Genomic DNA, 20560 nt, shown 5'->3' with positions numbered 1-20560 from the left:
AATAAAAAAAACGACAACAAGAAAACAAATCTTTTTAATCGCTTATTTATTACTTTTGGTTTTAGAAACTTTTTTTTTTCTCCAATTTACTAATATTTTGTTATTAGTCACCTTTTGAACCTCTGGTGGTGTTTCATAGAAATCCCCAATCAATATTTGTGTCACTTCATTGTTTTCTTTTGATCATATTGGAGCAATACAGTTACATTTTTATCAATTGTATATTCACTTCTTTCCTAATGAGTAAAGTACATTCTTATTCACAAATGACATGACACCAAAGAGGCGAAAAGCAGGCCTAGCTAAGCATGCCACATTGTCATTCAAAGAATACAAAGACCTATTCAAGTTAAGATCAAAATAAATAGTACGCTAGAATAGAGGCGATTTGGAATATCAAAGACAAAAAGAAATTGCTTGTCACCTCATGGAAATCCTCTTGACTATCATCGCTCTCCCTGAATGTTGTCGAAGGCTGCGACCCGGCTCTCCGTTTGGGCTACTACCAGATGTAGCCTCCGTCATCGGCCTCCTCTTCCTCTTCTTCTCCTTGTTCCTCTTCTTTCAGCTCCTTTTCGTCTTGGTCCTCCCAGCCCACACCGCTCCCGAAATGGCCCGAGTATCCCAAGGCTTCATCTGGGGAGAACAAAGAAACAGACACAACAAACATTTTTGGGAGTACCAAATACTTTTTGACCGGTGCATGTAAATGCTTGAGAGCAGCAGAAGAACATGGTTGGGTTTTACCAAAAACAGCAGTTTCTGACCAAAAAGTGAGGAAAATCCGCCTTTTGTGAAATGAACTGCCACGTGACTTTTATTTTATTAAAAAAAAAAAAATGTTACAATTATTTTCCATTTAAAAATTAGCGGACCACTTGCAATACCGCTATAGACTACGAGAGGGCAGCAGACCACCGATTGACAATCCCTGGTGTAGATGGTGACCCGAGAGGCGACAACACCGAATACGCATTTTCTAAAAACTTTGAACTGGAAGTCACCCAAAAAAATCCAAGCGATATAAAGTCCAATTAAAGCAAGTCTTACTTTCATTCACGGTCAGGCTGTCCTCTGCATTTCGAACGTAATCATCCTGGAAAGAAAATAATATATATGGTGAACATGGAAATGACGCGCACAGAGTCGAAATCCCGTCCTCTCCACAGTGCACCAAACACCACCATCACCACCACCAACAACAAAATGCATCGTGCGCTAGTTCCCACGGCCACGGGGAACACTCACGTCTCGAAAGCGGCTCCAGCGCTCCTTCTTGTGGCTGCCATAGCGCCAGCGTTCGACCTCCATCAAATCGTCAGCTCGCTGCTCGGCGCCTCTGGCGTCCAGCTGCAGACAGATGGAGGCTAGCAGCAGGCTCAGCGAGAAGGCGGCGGGGTAGGAGCTGCCACCCGCCACCATGGTGCGACCAGGAGATGCTGCGAGTGCTGCAAATGCTGCCGCCTGATGAGAAAGCAGCACTTGTTTTCTTTATTGAGGAGGGAAAGGAGGGGGACCTGAGCAGTAGAATGTGCTGCAGCGGCCAATTTGTTCTTCAAAACTCGTTCTTTTCACTTCACATGAATAATGCTGGTGTTTGGAGTCTAAAAGATAAGCAATGCATCTATGACGCAGAACCTTTCAAGACTGTCAAAAGCACAAAGTCGGAACGGTCGCAAGCGGCTTTCGAATCAGTCAAAAATGTTTCTACCACATCCAATATGGCGCCTAGGCAGGTTAGGGAGTCAGCGCCCTATACGGTTACCATACCATTATGTGCACATCTGTGGCGTGTTTGCCTGTTTAGATAACTCCAAGTCCAAAAAAAAAAAAAAAAAAAAGAAACTCCAGTCCAAGTCGTTAATAGCCATCGTCAATGGCAAGAAAAGAGATGCGAGACGAGGCGACAAGTGCATGGTGGATGCTGGGAACTGACTCCCAGAAGCGCCTTGAAGTCGGACACTGTCAATTTGACAAAGTGCATCTGCAACACATCGTTGGACCTTAACTGATTTTGGCGCTTCAGGTGCGTCCAGCACCTTGACAATATTTGTACTGTGGTATATGGTTTTTGCTGCTTCGCTGGTCTTCAAAAAACACTCGGTGATCGGTGGCTGTTTCCCGACGAATGAGCACTTCAGGGACCCACGGCTGATTGGGAAAAGATTTTATTCAACCGATGTCAGAGTGAAGTCTTTCCAAAAAGTTGAGTGGCACAAGGCATCGATGTAAAAGGGGGAGCGAGCGAGAGCGAGCGAACCCGCGCTAGAGCGAGCCCTGAAACCAACGAACGACCCCTGCTCGAACGAGAGACAACGAACCCCCCCTCTTGTCAGGCCCGTAGCTTTTATACCTGACTAGAAGCTGATGTCACGGCTTTGGGTAACAGCTGTAGTTTTCAATCTACTAGTTTACTTCAGTCCTAAAAAGGAGATCTTGACCAGCGCTGTTGGTGATGGACAACAACAGCCACTTTACCTTATTATAGGATTGCACACATTGCTGAAACTGAATTCTCCCTGGTCACGGACAACTGGCCCTTCTGTCTTCTACCAAGTACTTATACATTACTGAAACTAAAGCTTCTCTGTACAGCAAATATAGTTTGATAGTCTTACTACTACTAGTGGATCATCTAGTGCAACATACAGATACGCATAAAGTTCAAAATTCACTTCAGTACATTTTGTCAGCAAGCCAATTTGTCAAACTTTGTCACCAGTCCGACCAACTTTTTTTTTTTTCAGACTGCTGCAATCTAATCTTGAATTATTCTTTGTGGGTGTTGCTTTAATCTTCCTACAACATGAGATGAACTTGACTGTGAAAGGAACTTTGAGGACCCTTTATTTATTTATTTATTTGAGTCATAGTAAATTTGTGGAGGTGCGGTGGACATCAAGACCATACCATGCCTCCCGTTTGGGGGCGGCGTTTATTCGTATAAGGTCTTTATTACGAAACATTGTCTTTGTCTTTATTTACTTGTTGGCACCAGAGATAAAAGCTTTGCTTCTTAGTTTTGCCACAGAGGCATTGATTTTAATTTCAAGCCAAGCTGAGCGCGCTTTCTCTCGCTCTTTTTGATTTTTCACTGACAACTGTGAACAATTAACAACAGACTTGAAAGGCAAGATTCTTATTTGACTCACAAGTTGTTGAACTGGAATGACTTCTCAAGAGAAAGCATGTCAACATGGTGTTCGTTCTACCGGCAAGGGTATGGTTCTGTTTTTGCGTGCTCTTTCGGGGGAAAAAATATGTCAGAATGAAACCTTTTTTTCAGGGGTGAATGTAAAAATGAACGTCAGCGGTAACTGCGAGTGCGGCTGTTTTCAGATCAACCGAAAAACCCCAAAAAAAGTTAAGATGTTCCATGGACAATATTTGATAATACACAATGTTTAGAATATCATAAACATCTGTGGTCTATTCTGGCACCTGTGTGTACGCGTGAGGTATAAAGGCAACGCCAACCTAATCATTATAATAAAACTCTGTTACGTTTAGACATGGCGCTCTTTTGCCTGTTGCTGGTTATCATCTGCTTCTCATCGGCTGACGAGTTCTTCTCTTCCATAGGTGAGTCTTGTCCTGATATGAGGCAGCGTAGATAGATTGAGGCGCACGTGCTGGACAGACACTGTCGATGTTACGGAATCTTTTTTTGGCGCGGTCCTTTTTCTCTTTAACCGACACAACCAAACTACTAGGTCAAATGACGGAGCTGCTGCACACGGAGAAGGACCTGTTGACCTCGCTGGAGGACTACATCCGAGCCGAGGAGACCAAATTGGAGACGGTCAAAAGGTCAGACGTCGGCGGCTACGTTTGGCACGCTGAGTAGAAAATACTGACGATGGCGGGGTCCGCAGTTGGGCCCAGAGGCTGGCCAACCTATCGGCGTCGGCCATCCAGGACCCTGAAGTATTCCTGGGCCACCCCATCAACGCCTTCCAACTTCTCAAGAGGATGAACCGCGAGTGGAGCAACCTGGAGAGCCTGGTGCGCAGCAACGTGTCGGACGGTGGGTGAAAAGACAAATGTCGCCAAATCTTAGCAGCAGGTGGATGGGCAAGTTTTGACGCCGGCTGCACGCGTCTCTGGTGCCTCAGGTTTCATGTCGGAAATGGACGCCAAACGGCAGTACTTTCCCGGCGAGGATGACCAGACAGGTGTGGCCGAAGCCTTCCTGAGACTGCAGGACACGTACCAGCTGGACACTGACACCCTGGCCAAAGGCCAGCTGCCAGGTCAGGAGCGCCACGGAGCGAGCGCCTTTGCTATGGAGAGTCTTTGCAAGTAAGCGCCCCTTCCCTCTTCTCTCGTCAGGAACCTCCGTGGTCCCGAGCGTCCTGACGGTGGAGGACTGCTATGACCTGGGCATGGCGGCATACAAGGACTCCGACTTTTACCACACGGTGCTGTGGCTGTCGCAAGCCCTCAAGCAGATGGAGGAGGGCGAAATGGCCGCAAACGTGGAGGTTGTCACCCTCCTGGACTACCAGACCTTTGCTTTCTTCAAGCAAGGAGATCTGGAGCATGCCTTGGAGTCCACCAAGAAGCTGCTGGAGCTCGGTGAGTCGGAACCACACCGAAGGGCTGCGAACTTGATTCGATCCCATTTGCCCCTTTATTTACTCTAAGATCCGGAAAACCAGCGAGCCAATCAGAATCTCAGGTACTTTGAGCACCACCTGGAGAAACAGAAGACGGGTGAGGAGACGGCTGAGGCACCCAAGGGTCGAGGTGCCCACGACGCCAAGTACGAGCGACTGTGTCGCGGCGACAGCATCGAGATGGTGAGAAGACACCGCAAAGCGGCCTTGCCGGAAGCACGCTCTGCACTCGCTCGGCTCTTCTTTCCAACAGACGCCGCGCAGACGGAGCCGCCTCTTCTGCCGTTACTATGACAACCAGCGCCATCCCAACCTGGTGATTGCTCCCGTCAAAGAGGAAGACCTGTGGGACAAGCCCCGCATCGTCCGCTATTACGACATTGTGACGGACGAGGACATGGCCGTCTACAAAAAGCTTGCCAGACCCAGAGTCAGTCTGCCGAAATGCGTGAATGCCATTTGAGTCTTTCTGCTCTTTGCGTAACTTCCCGTGCCTCCACCCATCTCTCTGTCTCCGACTCAATGGTGTGATGGCACGGCCGAGCTAGCTGTTCCGCTCCAAAGTCAGCAACCACGAAGAAAATCGCAGTTACGCCGTTCGAACGAGGATCTCCCAAAAGTAAGGACATGGCATTTTGGGCATAGAGGGACATTTTTTTACTTTTTGGTGATGAAGCTATTTTGCAAAAATATCTAAGACTAAATATGTCATACATGCAAAAAAAGTTGGGGTTGTTCATGCAAAACTCTTTGTCCAGTTAATGTAGCCTGTGTGCGTGCGTGCGAGGGTGTGCACACTTGTGCAACCTCCACATAGCCGTTATTTTTACCTCGCATCGCCTCGCATTATTGCTCCTCAGTGCCTGGCTGGACGACAGTGAGCACGAGAGTGTGGCGAAGATGGTCCGGAAAATGAGGGACATCACAGGCCTGGACTCGACCACGGCTGAGGCCATGCAGGTGACGACTTGCTTCCGGCCGACCTCTCGCCTAAATAGCAGCAGCAGAAAAAAATATCAACACAAGTTTTTGTGTTTACTTGCACAGGTGGCCAACTACGGCGTGGGAGGACAGTATGAACCTCATCACGACTTTCAAGGGGTAAATTCATAGATGCGTTCTCTGTCCAAGATGAGGCCTTGTCGGCTCATTTTCATACCACTTTTAATTAGGAACGAGGAAGACGACACACGTTGCCTTTCAATTTCTGCTGCTACAAGTCAATAATTGAGCCCAAGCCCTCGTTAAAGCCATGACACGCTTGTCACAATAAGGTAAAAAAAAATGGCATCCTGGCACTTGAGTTCACAGAGCCTTCAGGTATATTGCGCCCTCTCGTGGCAAAAACAAGACATCTTTAGAAGCGAGAGAACAATTCTATGGCTCATACGGAATTGGCATCTTCACAAGACGCATCACGAAAGTTTGCATTTGTCCATTGAAAGGGTGACAAAAATGACATTTTTTTTCAACGTTCAATTTCTGCTTTTTTTGTTCCACAGGACGAGATTGAAGAACCTTATAGTCATTTGGGCACTGGAAACCGAATCGCCACCTGGCTAGTTTATGTCAGTTAAAAAAAAAAAAAAAAAAAAGCACATTAGATTTTACCAAGGTTCTTGATGTTTTCCCCTTTGTGCTGCAGATAAGCGACGTGCCGGCAGGGGGCGCTACTGTCTTCCCCCAATTGGGCGCTGTCGCTTGGCCCATCAAGGTTTGTTTTTCTTTTTGCAAACACGTCACGCACCCCAGACAACGAGACTCATTCGGATCGGCTCGTGCGACGTCCAAAAAATATTCCAACTGGAAAATCACATCTTAAGGAGTGACTGGTGCACATCTGCAAGCCAATATATATTGCCAAGATTTTAATGGCACGATTATGACCGCAGGGCTCTGCTGTGTTCTGGTACAACCTTCTGCTCAACGGGAAGGGAAACTACCAGACCCTCCACGCTGCCTGTCCTGTCCTAGTGGGGAGCAAGTGGGGTGAGTCCCGGCAAGATAGGCCGGCCATTTGGAATCAGTCATGTCACTGTGGTTTGCCTTCCCCAGTGGCCAACAAGTGGCTGCATGAACGAGGTCAGGAGTTCAGGAGGCGCTGCGGCCTGCAAAATTCTTGAACACAACACGGGGCCCAACTGCACTTTGCTCATTTGACGCCATGCGATGCTATGGTGTCCGGTTACCACGACGACCATCGTCTTTGGCAAAAAGAGAACAAGCACTGAACCTGAATAATTATTGGAATATTTTTAGATGGGTTTCCTGTTGGCTGCTTGAAGAATTAAACAGGTTTCGTTGCACTCGAGTGCCTTTGGCTTGTTGGGAGGGATTGCGTGAATAAGTTATCTAATCTGTTATACGTTTTTTTACCAGTTATTTGGTTAAGTAAGTGGTTGTGACTTTATTTCTTGCAAAAATAATTATTTAAAGTTGTGAATCAGAATTAAATTTTAACTAATGAGCACATTCTTTTGATTCAATAACTTTGATACATAAAAATATGTGATGACAACATAAGAGTGATTTTTTTTTTTTTAATCAGCAAGTGAAGGATTTGTCACTCTTGGACAAGCACCTTTGACATGCTTGGAAATCACAAAGCTTGGACCAGGTTCTGAATGGCTAAGTCAAGAGAAAAAAAGTAGGACCTTAAGCGAGACTGAAGGATTGTGAGGAAATGCAGGAAGGAGCGCAGGGCCTCGCTTTTGCAGTCGTCACGCGTCAGGCAGGCAGAACTCATCCGGGTGGTTCCCCTCCCTCCGGCGTCCGAAGCAGCCCAGCAGAACGTCCAGCGCGGCCCTGGCCGTGCGCTGCACCTCCTGCTCCGACACGCCCACCGCAGGGTTTACCTCCACCACATCCACTGCCGACAGCAGCCCTGAACAAACACAACAGACGTGACGAGGGGCTGACAAATGCACAGGAACAGCAAAGTCTGAAGGACACGTGTGCATTTCTGACCGGTGTTGGCGATATGTTCTGCGATGTACACGCCCTCCCTGTAGGTGAGGCCGCCCGGCACGGGCGTCCCCGTCGCTGGGGTGACGGCCGGGTCCAAGGCGTCCACGTCATAACTCAGGTGGATCGGCCTCCTGGCCCTGCTCCGAGGCAACAAGTGACTGCGGGACCGACCACGTGGCGAGCTTCTACAGCACTTACCCGTCTTTACACAGGAAGTCGCACGTCTCCTCCATCACTCGGCCAACGCCCAGAGCGTCCACCTGTGTCATGGAGAAGGCCTTCACGCCCGCCAGCTTCAGCAAGTAACTGCGCACCGGCGGGAAAAGGCGCAGTATGATCAAGCCCTCCCGGAACAGGAACACACAGACACACAGATTAAAGAAGACTTACTGCTCCTCGGGGTCCAGGTCTCTCAGGCCGATGTAGACCAAATGTTTGGCCGACACGCACGAGCTCATCCACGAGAAGTTGGGCAGGATTGGGATCTGATTTTGAAGAAAAAGCAAACGAGAGCAAATAGATTTTTTTTTTTTTTTTTTTGCTGACCTTTGGGTGCAACTCGCGGAGCAGGTAGGACACGGGCTGGCCGTGCATGTTTCCCGTGGGCGTGCTCAACGGCGTGTTGATGTCGGCGTGGGCGTCCACCCAAACCAGGCTCACGTCCCCCACAGCCGACGTGTGCCCGTGGACAGAGCCAATGGCCAGGCTGGAAAAGGTGATGGCGGAGGCGGTGTCATGTTTTCAATTCATCCCACAGCCAAAACAAAGCGCGCCGAGCAAGCGAGCGACCTGTGGTCTCCGCCCAGCACGACCGCCGTGTGTCCATTGCGCTTCACCGCCCGCACCGCCTCTGACAGCCTTAGGTTGGCGCTGCCCACCGCCCGGGGATGTTTCACCCGCCCCACCGGCTCATCGGGCAGCACGTCCTCAAATGTCAAGTTGCCGTAATCCTTCACCACGCAGCCTGCAGGGACAAAAAAATGACGGGAAGACACGTGATGCTCTCAGAGCTCACATACAGAAAAGCAAACATCATTCATGTTTGTGCTAAAATTGTTTGCTCTGAAATAAACAAGGCCAGTCAACTTGAGTGTCTGTGTGTCGTACAGAGCAAAGTCAACCGGTTGAGCACACAGTAACCAGTCTGCTGTTCAATATGTAACCGTGAAAAAGTGGGAGAGCCAACAAGCAAGCGCATGCATGACAGTCAACACTTAGCACGACATGAATTTGTGATAAAAACTGCATGTCGTTGCTTTCTGTTCTGACCAGCCAATCAGAAGACAGTAAAATGCAGCTTGATTGTTACCTTGCGCCTGCAGCTTACGTACGAGTCCCTCGGCGCGAATCGCATCCGGTCCGAGCTCCACACCATCCCGGGGCTGTGCCGCCGCCCCCACAAAGAAAAATGCTTTTCTTGTTACACCGCACTAAATGGTCCAGCAGGTTAAGTACGGAGGCGAGGTCACCTGACCTCACCTGTCCTTTGGAGAAAGGCGCGCCAACGATCCCCACGAAGCGCATCTCCTGGAGATGACGGTGAGGATGGTGAAAATGGCGAGGATGAGGAGGAAAATGACATGTCGTGGAGGTGATGAGAAGCTGCAGAGCCGTCCTGGCACGCTTCATGGTGCTGAATGAAGAAGGAGGAAGACGCAGATAGAGAGCAAGAGAGCGAGCAAGAGAGAGCGAGCAAGCTCTCCCACCCGGGACAGTGTGACGTCACTCATGTTAATCATTGAACAGACAAAACAAGAATGTACCCACCATTGCTAGAGATAATTTAAAATTAAGTATACATGGCAGTGCGTTAAACTTGTGGCAATTTATTTCAGGTACAATACAAGTCAGAGACAGAAAACCCCTTTTTTTTTTTAATGAAGTAACCTCATGCAGACAGCAAAAAATAAGAGCTTGCCAACAGACACTTGCAAAATGTTCAATAGGAATATAAAAATAGAATATAGACGCTCGGAAGTCCATGTTCTGCTTTCATTTGAGATGATGCGCGTGTTAGAAATAGCTCTGCAGCGGTTCTCCCAGGATGTCCTCCATCTCCCGAACCACCTTCTGAACCTGATGCTCCACCTCCTCACACTCGTCTGCAACGCAAACAGAACGAGCGGCTCACCACCACTTACACAAACTAACTCTCAAGCCTGCCTTTTGTTTGTTTGCCTCAAGCCATGTCCGTCCACATTTCATAGCTTGCGTTTGGGCTAACAAAGCTGACATGCACTTTGTTAGTTTGGCGCCTTCATCATTTTGTTTTTTTCATGTTCGGGTACTATTTAGAGATTGCACTGACCCTCCATGAGTTCTGCCAGGAAGGGTATGGTCTCCGGAAGCAGCGCCATGTAGTTCTCCTTCAACTTGGTTGCCAGCTCCATCAGCATCAGTAGCGAGGAGAAGCGCACCTGATAGAAGAGGAACATGGTGTTGACTTGGACCATCGCGCGTCACCGAAGGAGCTCAGGCACTGTTACTTTGGCGTCGGTGTGTCTGCTCTTGAGCAGGATGTTATAGTTGAGGCTTTTCCATTGGGCGTCATTCGCCAGCGACATGGCAAACTGACCCACGCACGGGACAAGATGTTTGGTCACCCTCTGCTGGTACTCTTCATCGCCACCTAGCGTGTTCTCCAGCTGACAATTTAAAAAGTCTTCTCTGAGCCGGTTGGACAGAGACACTTTTGTCATCATTGGTCATCATCAATCTCACCTGGTCGACGAGGGGCACCAGGAGGGCTTCAGCTCGCTCCTTGCTGAGGAAGCGCTGCGTGTCGTGCAAGAAGATTTTGTACAGGCAGTCCAGGACGCAGCAAAGCAGCTGGTTGCTCTTCTCGCCACAGCGCTCGGAATCGAAGAGTGACTCGTCTGAACAACGGAGCCAAAGTCTGAGAAGCGGCGGAGCAAAATGCCCGCGTGCAAACGAGCACATCCGTTTCTCATAAAAAAAAAAAAAAAAATTAAAAAAAAGATGAAGAGCTTCACCTGTCTTGGAGACGTTGGTCTGCTGAAGGAGGTCTGCAAAGGGCTTGACCAGATTTCCCGCAAAGAGGGCAAAGAGACCTTTAAGGCGCTCGGCGATGCAGTCGGACAGTCGGAAGAAGGTCAGCAGGCGATCTTTGCTGCCCGATTTACTCCAGTCGAACAGCTGAGGAAAGCAAAAGAGAAAATCTTTCAGTTAGATTTGGGAGAGAAAGTGAAAAAATAAAAATAGAGTTGCACAGTCAATAATGAGTGATGACAAAACCATTTTTGAATCAAATAAATGTGAAACCTTGAGCTAAAGCAATAAAGCATCACCTTGAAGAAGAGCGGCCTGAATGTGACTTCCGATAGTTTCATCACCATGACCAGCAGACAATCCATCACGCTGCCCTCGATCAGAGCCGTCCTCGCCAGGTCGCCCTGCACCAAGCAAAAGGTTAGAAGGTCCCACACATGGACAGACGGACGGATGGATGGACGCACCTGGCAGAATTGGGCTCTGAAGTCCAGTGCTGCGAGGAAGAAGTCGGTGAGCTCAGACTGGTGGAAGCTGAGCGGCTCCCGCTCCATGTGGCTGAGATGTTCTTTGAGGATGCTCATCAATGCCCCCAGCTGGTCCTAAGGGGGGGGAACAAGCTGCTCAATAACTGCTTGGCCAAGGGAGAGGACATTTGTGGATTGCGCATGTTCTCGCTCACCTTTTTGTCCACCACCATGATGTGGTAGCACTTGGTCAAAACGGGCAGGAGGACCCTGGGGGGGAGCTTGGTGGCCAGGGAGGTCCTGAGCGAGGCCAGACGCACACACAGCTGGTTGGTTGCGGAGGAAGACGACGAAGACTTCTCCAGGAGGCACGTCAGCCGACACACCTGCGAAGTTTCAATTTTTATCAAAAAAAAAAAAAAGAAAAAAAAAAAAAGAAAATCAACCATGAAAGATGACAACACAATGTGGCAAACCTGCAAGGTGGTGTCCTGCAAGTAGGGGCTGATGAAGTGCGTCAGCGTCTCAGCCACACGCTGCAGGGCGGTGACGGCGCTCAGCAAGTAAATCTCATTGCTCAGCACATCCTTCCCATCGGTGAGCACGTGCAGCACGGCCGGCATCAACCTGCGGGGAGGAACTTCCCATTTTTAGCCAGAAGCCGACAGAAAGACACAAAGTGCGGCGCGAACCTTGGCAGCTGCGGGATGGCGAGGGCTTTGAGGGCGCCCACCACCTCGGCTGCGCACAGTAGGGCGCTGGCCGTCACATTCTTCTCTTGGTGCGGCGACGCGACCAGGTCCACCATGCGCAGCAGGACGGGGACGAAGGCTTCCTGATGAGTTGCGCCCAAGAGGCGGCAGAGCAGCTTGAGGCTGTAGAGCGCCGTCTGCCTGTTGACGGCCAGCTCAGATGCCACTTTCTCCGCCGCGCTTCCGTGTGGCGTGCCCACGATGTCCAGGAGGTCGCCGATGAGCTGTAAGAGGACGCTGACCTGTGGGGAGAGAGACATTTGGATGCGACTCACGTTTTGATTTACAGCAAGAGTGATGTTAGTGTTTGTACTTTGCGTACGCTACCTGTTGCTCCGCCCACTGCGTCTTGTGCTGAAGCTTGTTGTTGAGCAGCTCCATGGCTTTCCTCCTCACCGATGCCAGCCGGTTTGCCATCAGCCCCCTCATCACCGTGATGAAAGTGTCCGTGGGCAACAAAGCATTCAACTGTGAAAGGGAAACAACAGGTTGTTTACTCAACTCGGTACGCCGATAAAAATTGACCGACAAAGCACGCACCTTATCCAGAACGTCGTATGATTTGTTGAGAAGAACTCTCCAAAACTTTGCCATGGGCCTGTCGGCATTTTCCTCCACACAGCGAGTGACACACTGAATGTAACGCAGGTTGTCCTCCAACAGCCTGGACAAAGGATGCTTTTTCAGCTGCCATTTTTAGACATGCCTTTGATTTGATGGCATGCAAACTCACTGCTGCTGCAACTCCTGGAGAGATTTTGCGCCACTCTCGTCGACAACGTCCTGAGTGTCCGCTACCTGGGTGAAAAGAAAAAAAAAAAAGCAAAGAAATAAGATTTTTTTTTTTTTTTTTTTACGTGCTCCCACTGTGAACCACCCCGCTCACCTTCGCGATGAATGCGGTCGAGCCGAGCAGCTGACCCATGAAGGAGACGGAGAGGAACTTGAAGTGTCTCAACTCTTTGCCGCTGTGGGCCTCCACGCTAAAGATCAGCTCTTCCACCTTCTCCTCTTCCCCTTTTTTCTTTTTCTTACCATCTCCTCGCTGGGCGCCAGCGCGGTTAGCCACCGCCGCACCCGCTGTAAACAGAATATGTCAGTTGACAGATGTCACAAATTTGCTTCATGTGACATTTGGATTGCTTTGCATCGAGTGGCGTTAGCACGTGCATTGCGGCCAATAACGTTCTCACCGTCCTCTTTGTCGTCGGGCAGCTGGATGAGGAAGTTCAGGACGTTGATGAGAGAGGTGAGCTGCTCTGAGACCTCGAACTGGCAACACACCGAGATCCAGAAGTCCACGTCTCGCTCCAGAGCCGCTTCCTGGGGAACCAACAGAGACAGAACTTTGTCAGTACGTCAAAGTTGCTGACTGGCTTATATCGGTGGGAGAAAAAAAGTTAAAAAAAAAGAACTTGCCTTCTCGCTTTCTAAGCTAGACGCCTGTGTGGTGTGAAGCTTGAACAAGAGGAGCATCAGGACCCAGAGGAAGCGTGCCGGGCCCAGCGTGCCGACCAGCTGAGCGAGGATGTGCTGCCGCCGGTGTTCGGGCACGTGAGGCAGCGCGTCGGCAAAGACGTGCACGATTTTCGTCACCACCGCGTCCACGCTGCCATGCGACTGACCGCCGGCCTGCAGGGGCAAAGACAAAGCCGTGACATACCAACCAAAAAGAATCACGGCGTCCGGCGCTGCTCGGCTTTGCATTTGGATCCCATTCCAGTTGCGAACGTTGCCAACCTGGATCAGAGCTGGGATGACCATCTTGACCGTCTTGTCGATGACTCGGAAGCTGTAGGCATCATCCAGGCGCATGATGTTAGCGCCCATGAAGGTGAAGATGGGCATGATGTTGTGCAGAACTTTCTCCTAGAGGCCCAAAGCTCAGGTCAGCTTTGTTCACACGGCAGTGGAAAAAGTCCAAACGACTCACGGGGAAGATGTTGGCGACGACGCCCAGCAGCAGCAGAGCGTGATGGTGAGTCTGCGGTACGTCCGTCGCGCGAATGCACTGGACCACCAGCTCCACGCTGAATTTGTCTTCTTCCAGGACATCTGCGAGTGACAATCACTTTTTATTAAGTGGAACATTTCTTTGTTCTGAATTACAACCAGCAGTTTATAAGATCTTTCAAAAGAGCTTTCAAGGCTCTCGAAATTTAAATTTAGCACCAAATTAAACAGACTACACGTGAGTACACGTCGGCCCACCTGGTCCACTAGGTTGCCCGTCCGGCGCCATTTTGTTGCAGACGTTGAGCAGGCAGCCGAGCAGAAGCTGCCTGGTGTACTCTATGTTAGGCTGCTCCGGGGCCAACACCTCCAGGCTCCTGAACAACAATCGGGATCAAGTCAGCATCACCGAGGCGCTTCCCGTCCTGTCCCGTGGCCATCTTGGAGCATTACCTGGCCAGCAGCGAGAACAGAACCGGCACCAACATCTGGGCTCGCTTCAACTTCTTCTTGTGCTGCAGCAGCTCCAGGATCAGAGTGACTCTGTGCCAAGAAATGGCGCCCCCCTCTGGCGGTGCATCACCACTCTCGTCACTTTTCCTGAGAAGGGAGCTGTCGTTATTTCCGAGGAGTATCCGGTGGAAATGTCATGCAATGAACATATATCAAGTCCACCTCTGCAAAATTCGGCTCCTGCGGGTTCGCTGAAGCGTCACTGTGACCTTGGCTTTTTCTGGCGGTGCCAGCTCGTTAGCCACCAGCTCAGCATCCACTGCAATCTGCACAAATAAGGAGAAGAATAAAGGTGACCATCTGGACCTTGGATGATTGACGCCAACTTTTGATTTGGGAGATGAGATGGCAAGCGCTCACCGCTTTAAAGGTGCTGCCGACGGCGTCGGCAAGTATCGGATTCCTGCTTTCCGGCAACAGGTCAAACAAAGCCGTCAGAAGTATCTGTTGGACCTTCTGATCTCCCAGGGCAGCAAAGAACGGCTTTGTGATCTGTGGGATGAGTTCCGCAAGGTTTTCAAACGGCCCTTTCTGACCTGAACCCGAATGACTGTCCATCTGAGTCCAGCTCTGACCTGCTGCAAAGCAATGATCTGGCAGCTGGGGATGCCCGACAACGGCGCGGTGGCGGTCTTCATGGCTTTGAGCAGCAGGTCCAGACAGTTGTGGTCAGCGGCCAGCAAAGGGGCCGCCGCCTCATTGTACTTGCCCAGGACCACTTGCAAGAGCCGGGCCTCGTCCAGCAGCAAAGCGGGCATGTCGGGGTCGTTGCGGAGCAGCCGATCCAGCATGGGGAGCAGAGCGGACAGGACGGTCTGAGGAGAGCGCACACAGACGGCTTTCAGACTTTTGGGCCGCAGATGTTCTGGTACGGTGTCGCCGCACTCACCTGTCCGTTGACGTGCCTCAGTGCTCTCAGGAGGCAGGTGGCGGTATAGGACGGGCAGCACGGCGACTGGACGCTCAGTAGCAATTGATTTATGGAAGCCTGTAGCGGCGACGTGTTTTTAGCCGACTCGCAGGCCTCGTGTAAATGGCCCAGAGCCTGAGGGTGGAAAGCCACCTTAGATGAGAGTTGGTCCTAAATTGGCAAGTGTTTGTATAGCATAGCGATGCCATGTGAAGAAGGTCCCCACCGTGCTCAAGTACAACGGGTCGGCGACAATTTCCTCACAGGTAGACAGAAGCTTTTTTATGATTGGCTGGAAGGGAGCGGCGTCTGCCCCCAACAGGCTCTGCAGAGCGCTGATGGACGCTCTTCGGATCTCTCGGACGGGAGAGGTCAGACAGCACAGCAAGGCCGGGACCACTGGAAAACACATGCCGCCCGTGTTAGTCAGAGGTCTTTGCATCTGACAGTGTTCAATTGTTTACCGGGCGAGTTGGCTCCAGCTAGCTCAGTCAGCGTGGCGGCAGGTTGGGCGCTCAGTAAAGCGGCGCCCACGTAGAGCGACCGAGCGTGCAGGACGGCGTCCACCCGGAGGCCCAGCTGGTCGCCGTGGTTGTCACCGTATCCCCACAGCAGGCAGAGGAACTTGAAGAGTGCGGCCGCATCGCACAGGTGCACCTGCGGGGCACGTCCAAAGGAAGTTGGATTTAAAGGACTCTGAGTCAAATGTGCACAAATCAAACCTTGACAAGAAGCTTGGCCAGCTCTCGAAAACTGCCGGCCGCCGGCCCCTCATCGGCACCACCGATGACGAGGGCAAAGAGGCGCGAGATGAGCCCTAAGTAGCGGCAGGTGTTAGCGTCCAGCTTCTCCGGGTTCCACCACACGGCGGCTGGTAAAAAAAAAAAAAAAAAAAAAAAAAGCACTTGAGCCCATCGAGTTGCAGTGGTGAGAAAAAGCAAAAGCCTCGCTCACCTTTAAAAGCGCCGTCAAAACACTTGAGAGAAGAGATGAAGTCTCGGAGGAGCCAAATCATCACTTGGCTGGTCTCTCGCTGGTGCCCGCCGGACTGCTGCTCGCATTTGCTCAGGTACAAGGACAGCGCCTCGCCGAAGGATGCAGAAGGCGGGACTTCCTGTTGGACATCACATGTGCTTAGGTCCGAGCCAGCTGTGGCGAGAATGTTAGCGTGCTTGCTTGTCTCACCTGGGCGCCATCCGCCTTGATGACTTCCAGCAGCGGAGGCTCCAGAACAGCTAAGAGCCGCTGGGCGGTGAGCAGGTGCTCCGTCTCGCTCAGTTGCGCCAAGCCCAGCAGAAGAGTCTCCGTCATCACCGCAAAGAAGATGTGGCCTCTTACACCGCGCCCGCTCAGCTGCTCCCCTAACACACCAAACTTCTCCACCTGAGGAGCAAAGCAGGAGGAAAGTCGCTTCTACTATTGAAACATGGCAACGATCGACAACTTACAGCATGACGTTTGGCCAGGTGATCCATGTTGGCCAAGTTCTCGTTCAGCCTGGAGACCAGACGCTGGTTGGCCGAACCGACGAGGTCCGGTTCGGAGCTCTGCTTTATCACTTGCTGAAGTTCTGTGTGGAAAGAGGAAACACTTTGTGGCTCAAGGCGCAGTTGGGGAAATCCCGGTGGAGGGTTCTGGCTGCTACCTTCCGCCCAGCTCGCGGTGAGCGGATGGCTGGCGACGGCGTTACAGCAGGCGACGCAGCGCGCGAGGCAGAGCTGGGCTGAGTCCGGACGACAGCTGGTGACCACCAGGAAGGGCAGCAGCCCCCAGACGATGGACTCCACCTGCTCGGTACTCCCCTTCCCCAGCCGAGAATCGGTCAATAAACGCACCGCTTCGGTTAAAACTGGCAGCCTAGTGGGGTGGGGGGGGTGGGGCACACAATCGCCACGGAAACCGAAAAGGAGACTGTTGGGTTGATGTTTAAATAAAGGACAAACTAAAAAAAGCCCAAATTCTGACCAGCTGTCGGCCTCGGGTTGATCAATTCTCTGCAGCAGAGACAGCAAATTGGACACCATGCTCTCAGCGTCCAGAGCGTGAAACAGCATCTGGAAAAAAATAAACAAACTTTATACGCTCATCTAATCCAATTGAATTTAACAAAAGGCGCGTGATCAATCATTTATCAGGCTTAGTTCCTTTCTCTTAATCTACAGCTGGGCCAAACTAAAAATATCTCATTGATCACAAGAGTCCAAGCGTTTCGGAGTTCCTAAAAGAAAACAAACATTAGCCCCAAGATGGTTGCTCAAGAAACGATATGAAATGTAACCGACCTCCAAGGTTTGAAGAGCCGCACTAACGACTTCCAGCACGTCGTCCTTCAAGCGCTCCATCAGAGCGTCTTTAAGGAAGTCCTGGTCCAAAGTCTGAAGCTGTGGAGAGGGGGAAAAAAAGTCAGAATGAAACAGAACCCGTGAAGAACCCGCAAGGTCTCCAGTCACACCTGTCCCGACGCCGCCAGGCTCCTCAGGTGCTCCAGAGCTGAGACTCGGAGCGACGCCTGCGGGTGCTTCAGGCTGAGCAGCAGCGACGTATCCGAGTCGCCCATGATCTGAAAGCGACAACATGGACACCGCGTTTTTCCTCAACGCTTTGCTCTCGACTCTTTATTCAACGCACCTGGAATTTCCCCCTGCTTATGGACAGAGAGAGGAAATGGTGGAAGAGGCGTTTCTGCTTCTCGTCGCTGATGTTGGCGGCGTGACGCGAGAGGACCCCGTCCAGAGCCGCCAAATACCTGGGCCGGACCAACATTTTGCGCTCATCCACAAGTCCACGTTGGGCACACTCACTTGGCCCACTCACTTGGACTCAAAGAGTCGCACCAGCGGCTGCAGACGCCGGTTGAGGGTGTCCACGTTGTCCGCGGCGAGCTCCGTCTGACTCAGGTAATCGTCTAGCAGCAAGCTGCAGACATAAGGAAGGATCCTTGATTGGATAGTGTCAATTCATCAAATGTCTCAAAGGTTTTTTTTTTTTACCGAGCCACGTAGCCGTCCAAGCCTTTGGTCAGGGGGACCGAGTCCAAGAGCAACTCCAGCACGGGCGCGTCGTCTGTGGAAAACACAAAACATTTTCAAACATTCTGTATCCAACATTTGGCCAGGGTTGCGTTTTCACCTGAGCTGCCAAAGAGGGCGTGGACCAGGTGAGGCAGCAGGTAGCGTAGCAGCGGGCTCACGTCATGGGTGGTGGCCAGGAGCTGAAGCGTGGATGCAAGCGCAGGCATGGAACACACGTGGTGGCAGAATCTGAACACATACAAAAACAACGTAAATTTTCTTGTGTCACAAGACAGCCAACGGTTGCTCCGTCCTACCTGGACCCGGCCGCGCCCTCCTTCTGGCTCTGCAGGAGCACGATGAGGCAGCCCAGCCCCTCTTTGGCCAGCACGGGGTCTTTGAGCAGAGACTTGGCGATGCGCACGGCCAGCGTGTTGATCAGACTTGCCTCCATCACCACCTTGACCGCCATCTGGCACACGATCATGTAGGTGGCCGCCTTGTAGTCGGCCACTTCCGACGTCAGGCCCTGAGAGGAGGGGGCGGGACAAATGGCATCATATCTATTCCATTTTTAGAAGGACAAGAATGCTCATAACGAGCCATTATGACCTTATACTGTGACGAGTGCACAGTGCATCCGCAAATTCTCAGATTATAAAAGCAGTTGATGTTAAGATATCTGTACCTTCTGCACGTATGGCAGAAGTTTTGAAATGATGGTGTCTGAAACTTTGTCCACGGCATCCAGAGCCGAAACAATGGTGGAGGCGTAGAAAGAGAAGACCACTCGCAGCTGGGAGAAACTCTTGGAATGTCCGGAAAAGGCCTGAAAGAAATCAGCAAATAATGCTGGCTGACATTTCTTCGGGGGGGGGGAGAGAATAATATTTGCATGCCAGTGTGGCTACCTCAATGGACGTCGTGACCATGTTGCAGACAAAGTCCATAAAACCCAAGTCCGAGTAGCAGTGGGTGACCAGAGTCCCTTTGGCCAGCGGCACGCCTGGTTTCTAAACAAGGAAACACACTTTAAGTCTCGCTGCTAGCTGAAAGGTGAACTTGGCTTTGGGAGCCATCAGCAGACATCAGCACATCTGACCTGCAGAGCCTGCAGCCAATTCCAGCGGTGCGTGGTGTCCTGGATCTTGAGGAGCTGCACCACTCGGACAAACGTGTTACTGTGGTGGTAAGGCAGCGCGCAAGCCAGCAGGCTCTCGACGTTGTACAGATGAACGTGGAAGCTGCGCACAAACAAGCAACCTTCCAAATCTACTTTACATTGGCGGGTGGCTCAGGCTTGACTGCATCTTCACATTTAGAAGACAGAATTACCGGTGAACCAGCCACTCGATGCACTTGTGCGCCGGCTTAAGGAGGAAGTACGGGGAGATGCGGGTGAGGAACAGAGCGATGTCTGCATCCAGCTTCTTGTTGACATCTTTGGACTGAACGCTGCGCTCCAGTGTCACCGATGCACGGCTGAACAGGGAGTCCTGGAACTCCCGGAGGGCCGGTTCGATCCCCAGCAGCTCCTCCAGGCCTGTACAGCCTGCAGAAAAGCAATGTTTTGAAGGTTGCGGAGGGAGAAATGGAGATGCAAAGGGGACTGAGGAGAAAGACTCACCAAGAGCATAGAAGGTGCTTCTATCGAGGGTAGCCGCCTCTTTGGGGTCAAAGAGAAGTGAGGTGACCTCTTTACGAGTCAGTAAATTTGGATCATTCTGAGGAAGCGCCAGCCGCTTCAGCTGGTAGGATAATGACGTCATGATGGGTTCTAAACCTGAAACGTCAGTCGAATTACTTCATCAATACATATAAGATGAGAAGGTACGATGTGACACATTTTTATCTACAGAATGGAAAGGATATTTCTTGTTAAGTTATGAGAGTCCAAACAGGAAATTGAACCAGCAAACGGGGCGTAATATCGAGTTGTATTAAGAGTTGTATTAACAAAACATTTCGATATCAGGTTTAGGGAAACTTTACGGCAGTAAAGTTTAGCAAGTAAAACATTAATAACACTATCACGAACACAGTTTGAGTTGTAACAACGTTGTATATCTGCACTTCATTTAATGTCATTAGAATTTGGAGACGAACCTGTTTTCTTGTTTTCCTCCCAACACACGTGCGAATTGCGAAACGTAAATTCTTTCTCCCTCGTGCAGATGATTTCACTTCCGGGTCACATCTGGGAAAATAGAGATAGTTCGCTTCGCTCACATCCTTTTTCGTGTTAAAGGAATGTTCTCTTCAAATACATTATTCGTTTACTCATACACGATAGAAACAAATAAAAATAAAAACCATGATACAGAAAGTAAACTGTCATAATAACGAGCTGAAACTCACC

The 20560-nt window shown here is 50.7% G+C and overlaps 3 protein-coding genes across 5 annotated transcripts; 1 reads left to right on the top strand and 2 right to left on the bottom strand.

Moving 5' to 3' along the window:
* Nucleotides 1-29: 29 nt before the first annotated feature.
* On the bottom strand, nt 30-9353 carry arg1 (arginase 1). The gene is made up of 12 exons (XM_068649381.1): nt 9066-9353; nt 8896-8968; nt 8376-8550; nt 8133-8292; nt 7977-8071; nt 7785-7892; nt 7587-7723; nt 7274-7503; nt 1771-5609; nt 1249-1464; nt 1051-1096; nt 30-636 (listed from the first exon to the last, which is right to left on the bottom strand). The coding sequence occupies exons 1-8, from the start codon at nt 9213-9215 to the stop codon at nt 7340-7342; spliced, it is 1062 nt and encodes a 353-aa protein (XP_068505482.1). The 5' UTR covers nt 9216-9353; the 3' UTR covers nt 30-636; nt 1051-1096; nt 1249-1464; nt 1771-5609; nt 7274-7339.
* Nucleotides 3078-7089, top strand: LOC125991144 (prolyl 4-hydroxylase subunit alpha-1). 3 transcript variants are annotated; one of them, XM_049758749.2, is made up of 16 exons: nt 3097-3220; nt 3287-3363; nt 3511-3582; nt 3714-3810; nt 3876-4027; nt 4116-4253; nt 4333-4578; nt 4648-4802; nt 4873-5049; nt 5168-5238; nt 5480-5579; nt 5667-5720; nt 6122-6187; nt 6265-6333; nt 6512-6608; nt 6675-7089. In XM_049758749.2, exons 3-16 carry the CDS (start codon nt 3513-3515, stop codon nt 6740-6742), a joined length of 1560 nt encoding a protein of 519 aa, XP_049614706.1. In that variant the 5' UTR covers nt 3097-3220; nt 3287-3363; nt 3511-3512; the 3' UTR covers nt 6743-7089. The 3 variants fall into 3 exon arrangements, with proteins under 3 accessions (XP_049614705.1, XP_049614707.1, XP_049614706.1); XM_049758748.2 differs by lacking the exon at nt 3287-3363 and having other exon boundaries at nt 3078-3220; XM_049758750.2 differs by lacking the exons at nt 3287-3363; nt 3511-3582 and having other exon boundaries at nt 3089-3220.
* Nucleotides 9354-9392: 39 nt separating the features above from the next.
* On the bottom strand, nt 9393-20398 carry heatr1 (HEAT repeat containing 1). Its single transcript, XM_049758739.2, has 45 exons — nt 20308-20398; nt 19829-19984; nt 19537-19753; nt 19304-19445; nt 19113-19214; nt 18890-19030; nt 18519-18730; nt 18320-18450; nt 18181-18253; nt 18005-18106; nt 17819-17936; nt 17643-17750; nt 17473-17571; nt 17156-17244; nt 16836-17047; nt 16639-16760; nt 16376-16573; nt 16145-16304; nt 15913-16061; nt 15655-15847; nt 15417-15589; nt 15170-15325; nt 14856-15095; nt 14641-14772; nt 14443-14546; nt 14221-14367; nt 14026-14144; nt 13748-13869; nt 13555-13683; nt 13230-13446; nt 13008-13133; nt 12701-12894; nt 12548-12612; nt 12355-12478; nt 12142-12282; nt 11755-12056; nt 11539-11689; nt 11278-11448; nt 11063-11197; nt 10895-10999; nt 10580-10742; nt 10308-10462; nt 10073-10231; nt 9895-10003; nt 9393-9688 (listed from the first exon to the last, which is right to left on the bottom strand). Exons 2-45 carry the CDS (start codon nt 19968-19970, stop codon nt 9600-9602), a joined length of 6438 nt encoding a protein of 2145 aa, XP_049614696.1. The 5' UTR covers nt 19971-19984; nt 20308-20398; the 3' UTR covers nt 9393-9599.
* Between the last annotated feature and the right edge of the window lie 162 nt (nt 20399-20560).

This window comes from Syngnathus scovelli, chromosome 21, assembly GCF_024217435.2.
Source record: "Syngnathus scovelli strain Florida chromosome 21, RoL_Ssco_1.2, whole genome shotgun sequence".
Classification (NCBI taxonomy): domain Eukaryota; kingdom Metazoa; phylum Chordata; class Actinopteri; order Syngnathiformes; family Syngnathidae; genus Syngnathus; species Syngnathus scovelli.
This window is presented reverse-complemented; position numbering and strand designations above follow the sequence as displayed.

Bases quoted from the DNA above. Each gene is read 5' to 3' on its own strand.
- LOC125991144 (XM_049758748.2), top strand. From the start codon at position 3,169: ATGACTTCTCAAGAGAAAGCATGTCAACATGGTGTTCGTTCTACCGGC. The intron at 4,254-4,332 runs GTCAGGAGCGCC...TTCTCTCGTCAG, and splicing joins GGCCAAAGGCCAGCTGCCAG to GAACCTCCGTGGTCCCGAGC. The intron at 5,050-5,167 runs GTCAGTCTGCCG...CGGCCGAGCTAG, and splicing joins AAAAGCTTGCCAGACCCAGA to CTGTTCCGCTCCAAAGTCAG.
- arg1 (XM_068649381.1), bottom strand. From the start codon at position 9,215: ATGAAGCGTGCCAGGACGGCTCTGCAGCTTCTCATCACCTCCACGACA. The intron at 8,969-9,065 runs GTGAGGTCAGGT...GCGGCGGCACAG, and splicing joins CGCCTTTCTCCAAAGGACAG to CCCCGGGATGGTGTGGAGCT. The intron at 8,293-8,375 runs GTCGCTCGCTTG...CACCTTTTCCAG, and splicing joins GTGCTGGGCGGAGACCACAG to CCTGGCCATTGGCTCTGTCC.
- heatr1 (XM_049758739.2), bottom strand. From the start codon at position 19,970: ATGACGTCATTATCCTACCAGCTGAAGCGGCTGGCGCTTCCTCAGAAT. The intron at 18,107-18,180 runs GTAAAAAAAAAA...TTATGTCTGCAG, and splicing joins TTGGACGGCTACGTGGCTCG to CTTGCTGCTAGACGATTACC. The intron at 14,547-14,640 runs GTGAGCGCTTGC...TTATTTGTGCAG, and splicing joins TCGGCAGCACCTTTAAAGCG to ATTGCAGTGGATGCTGAGCT.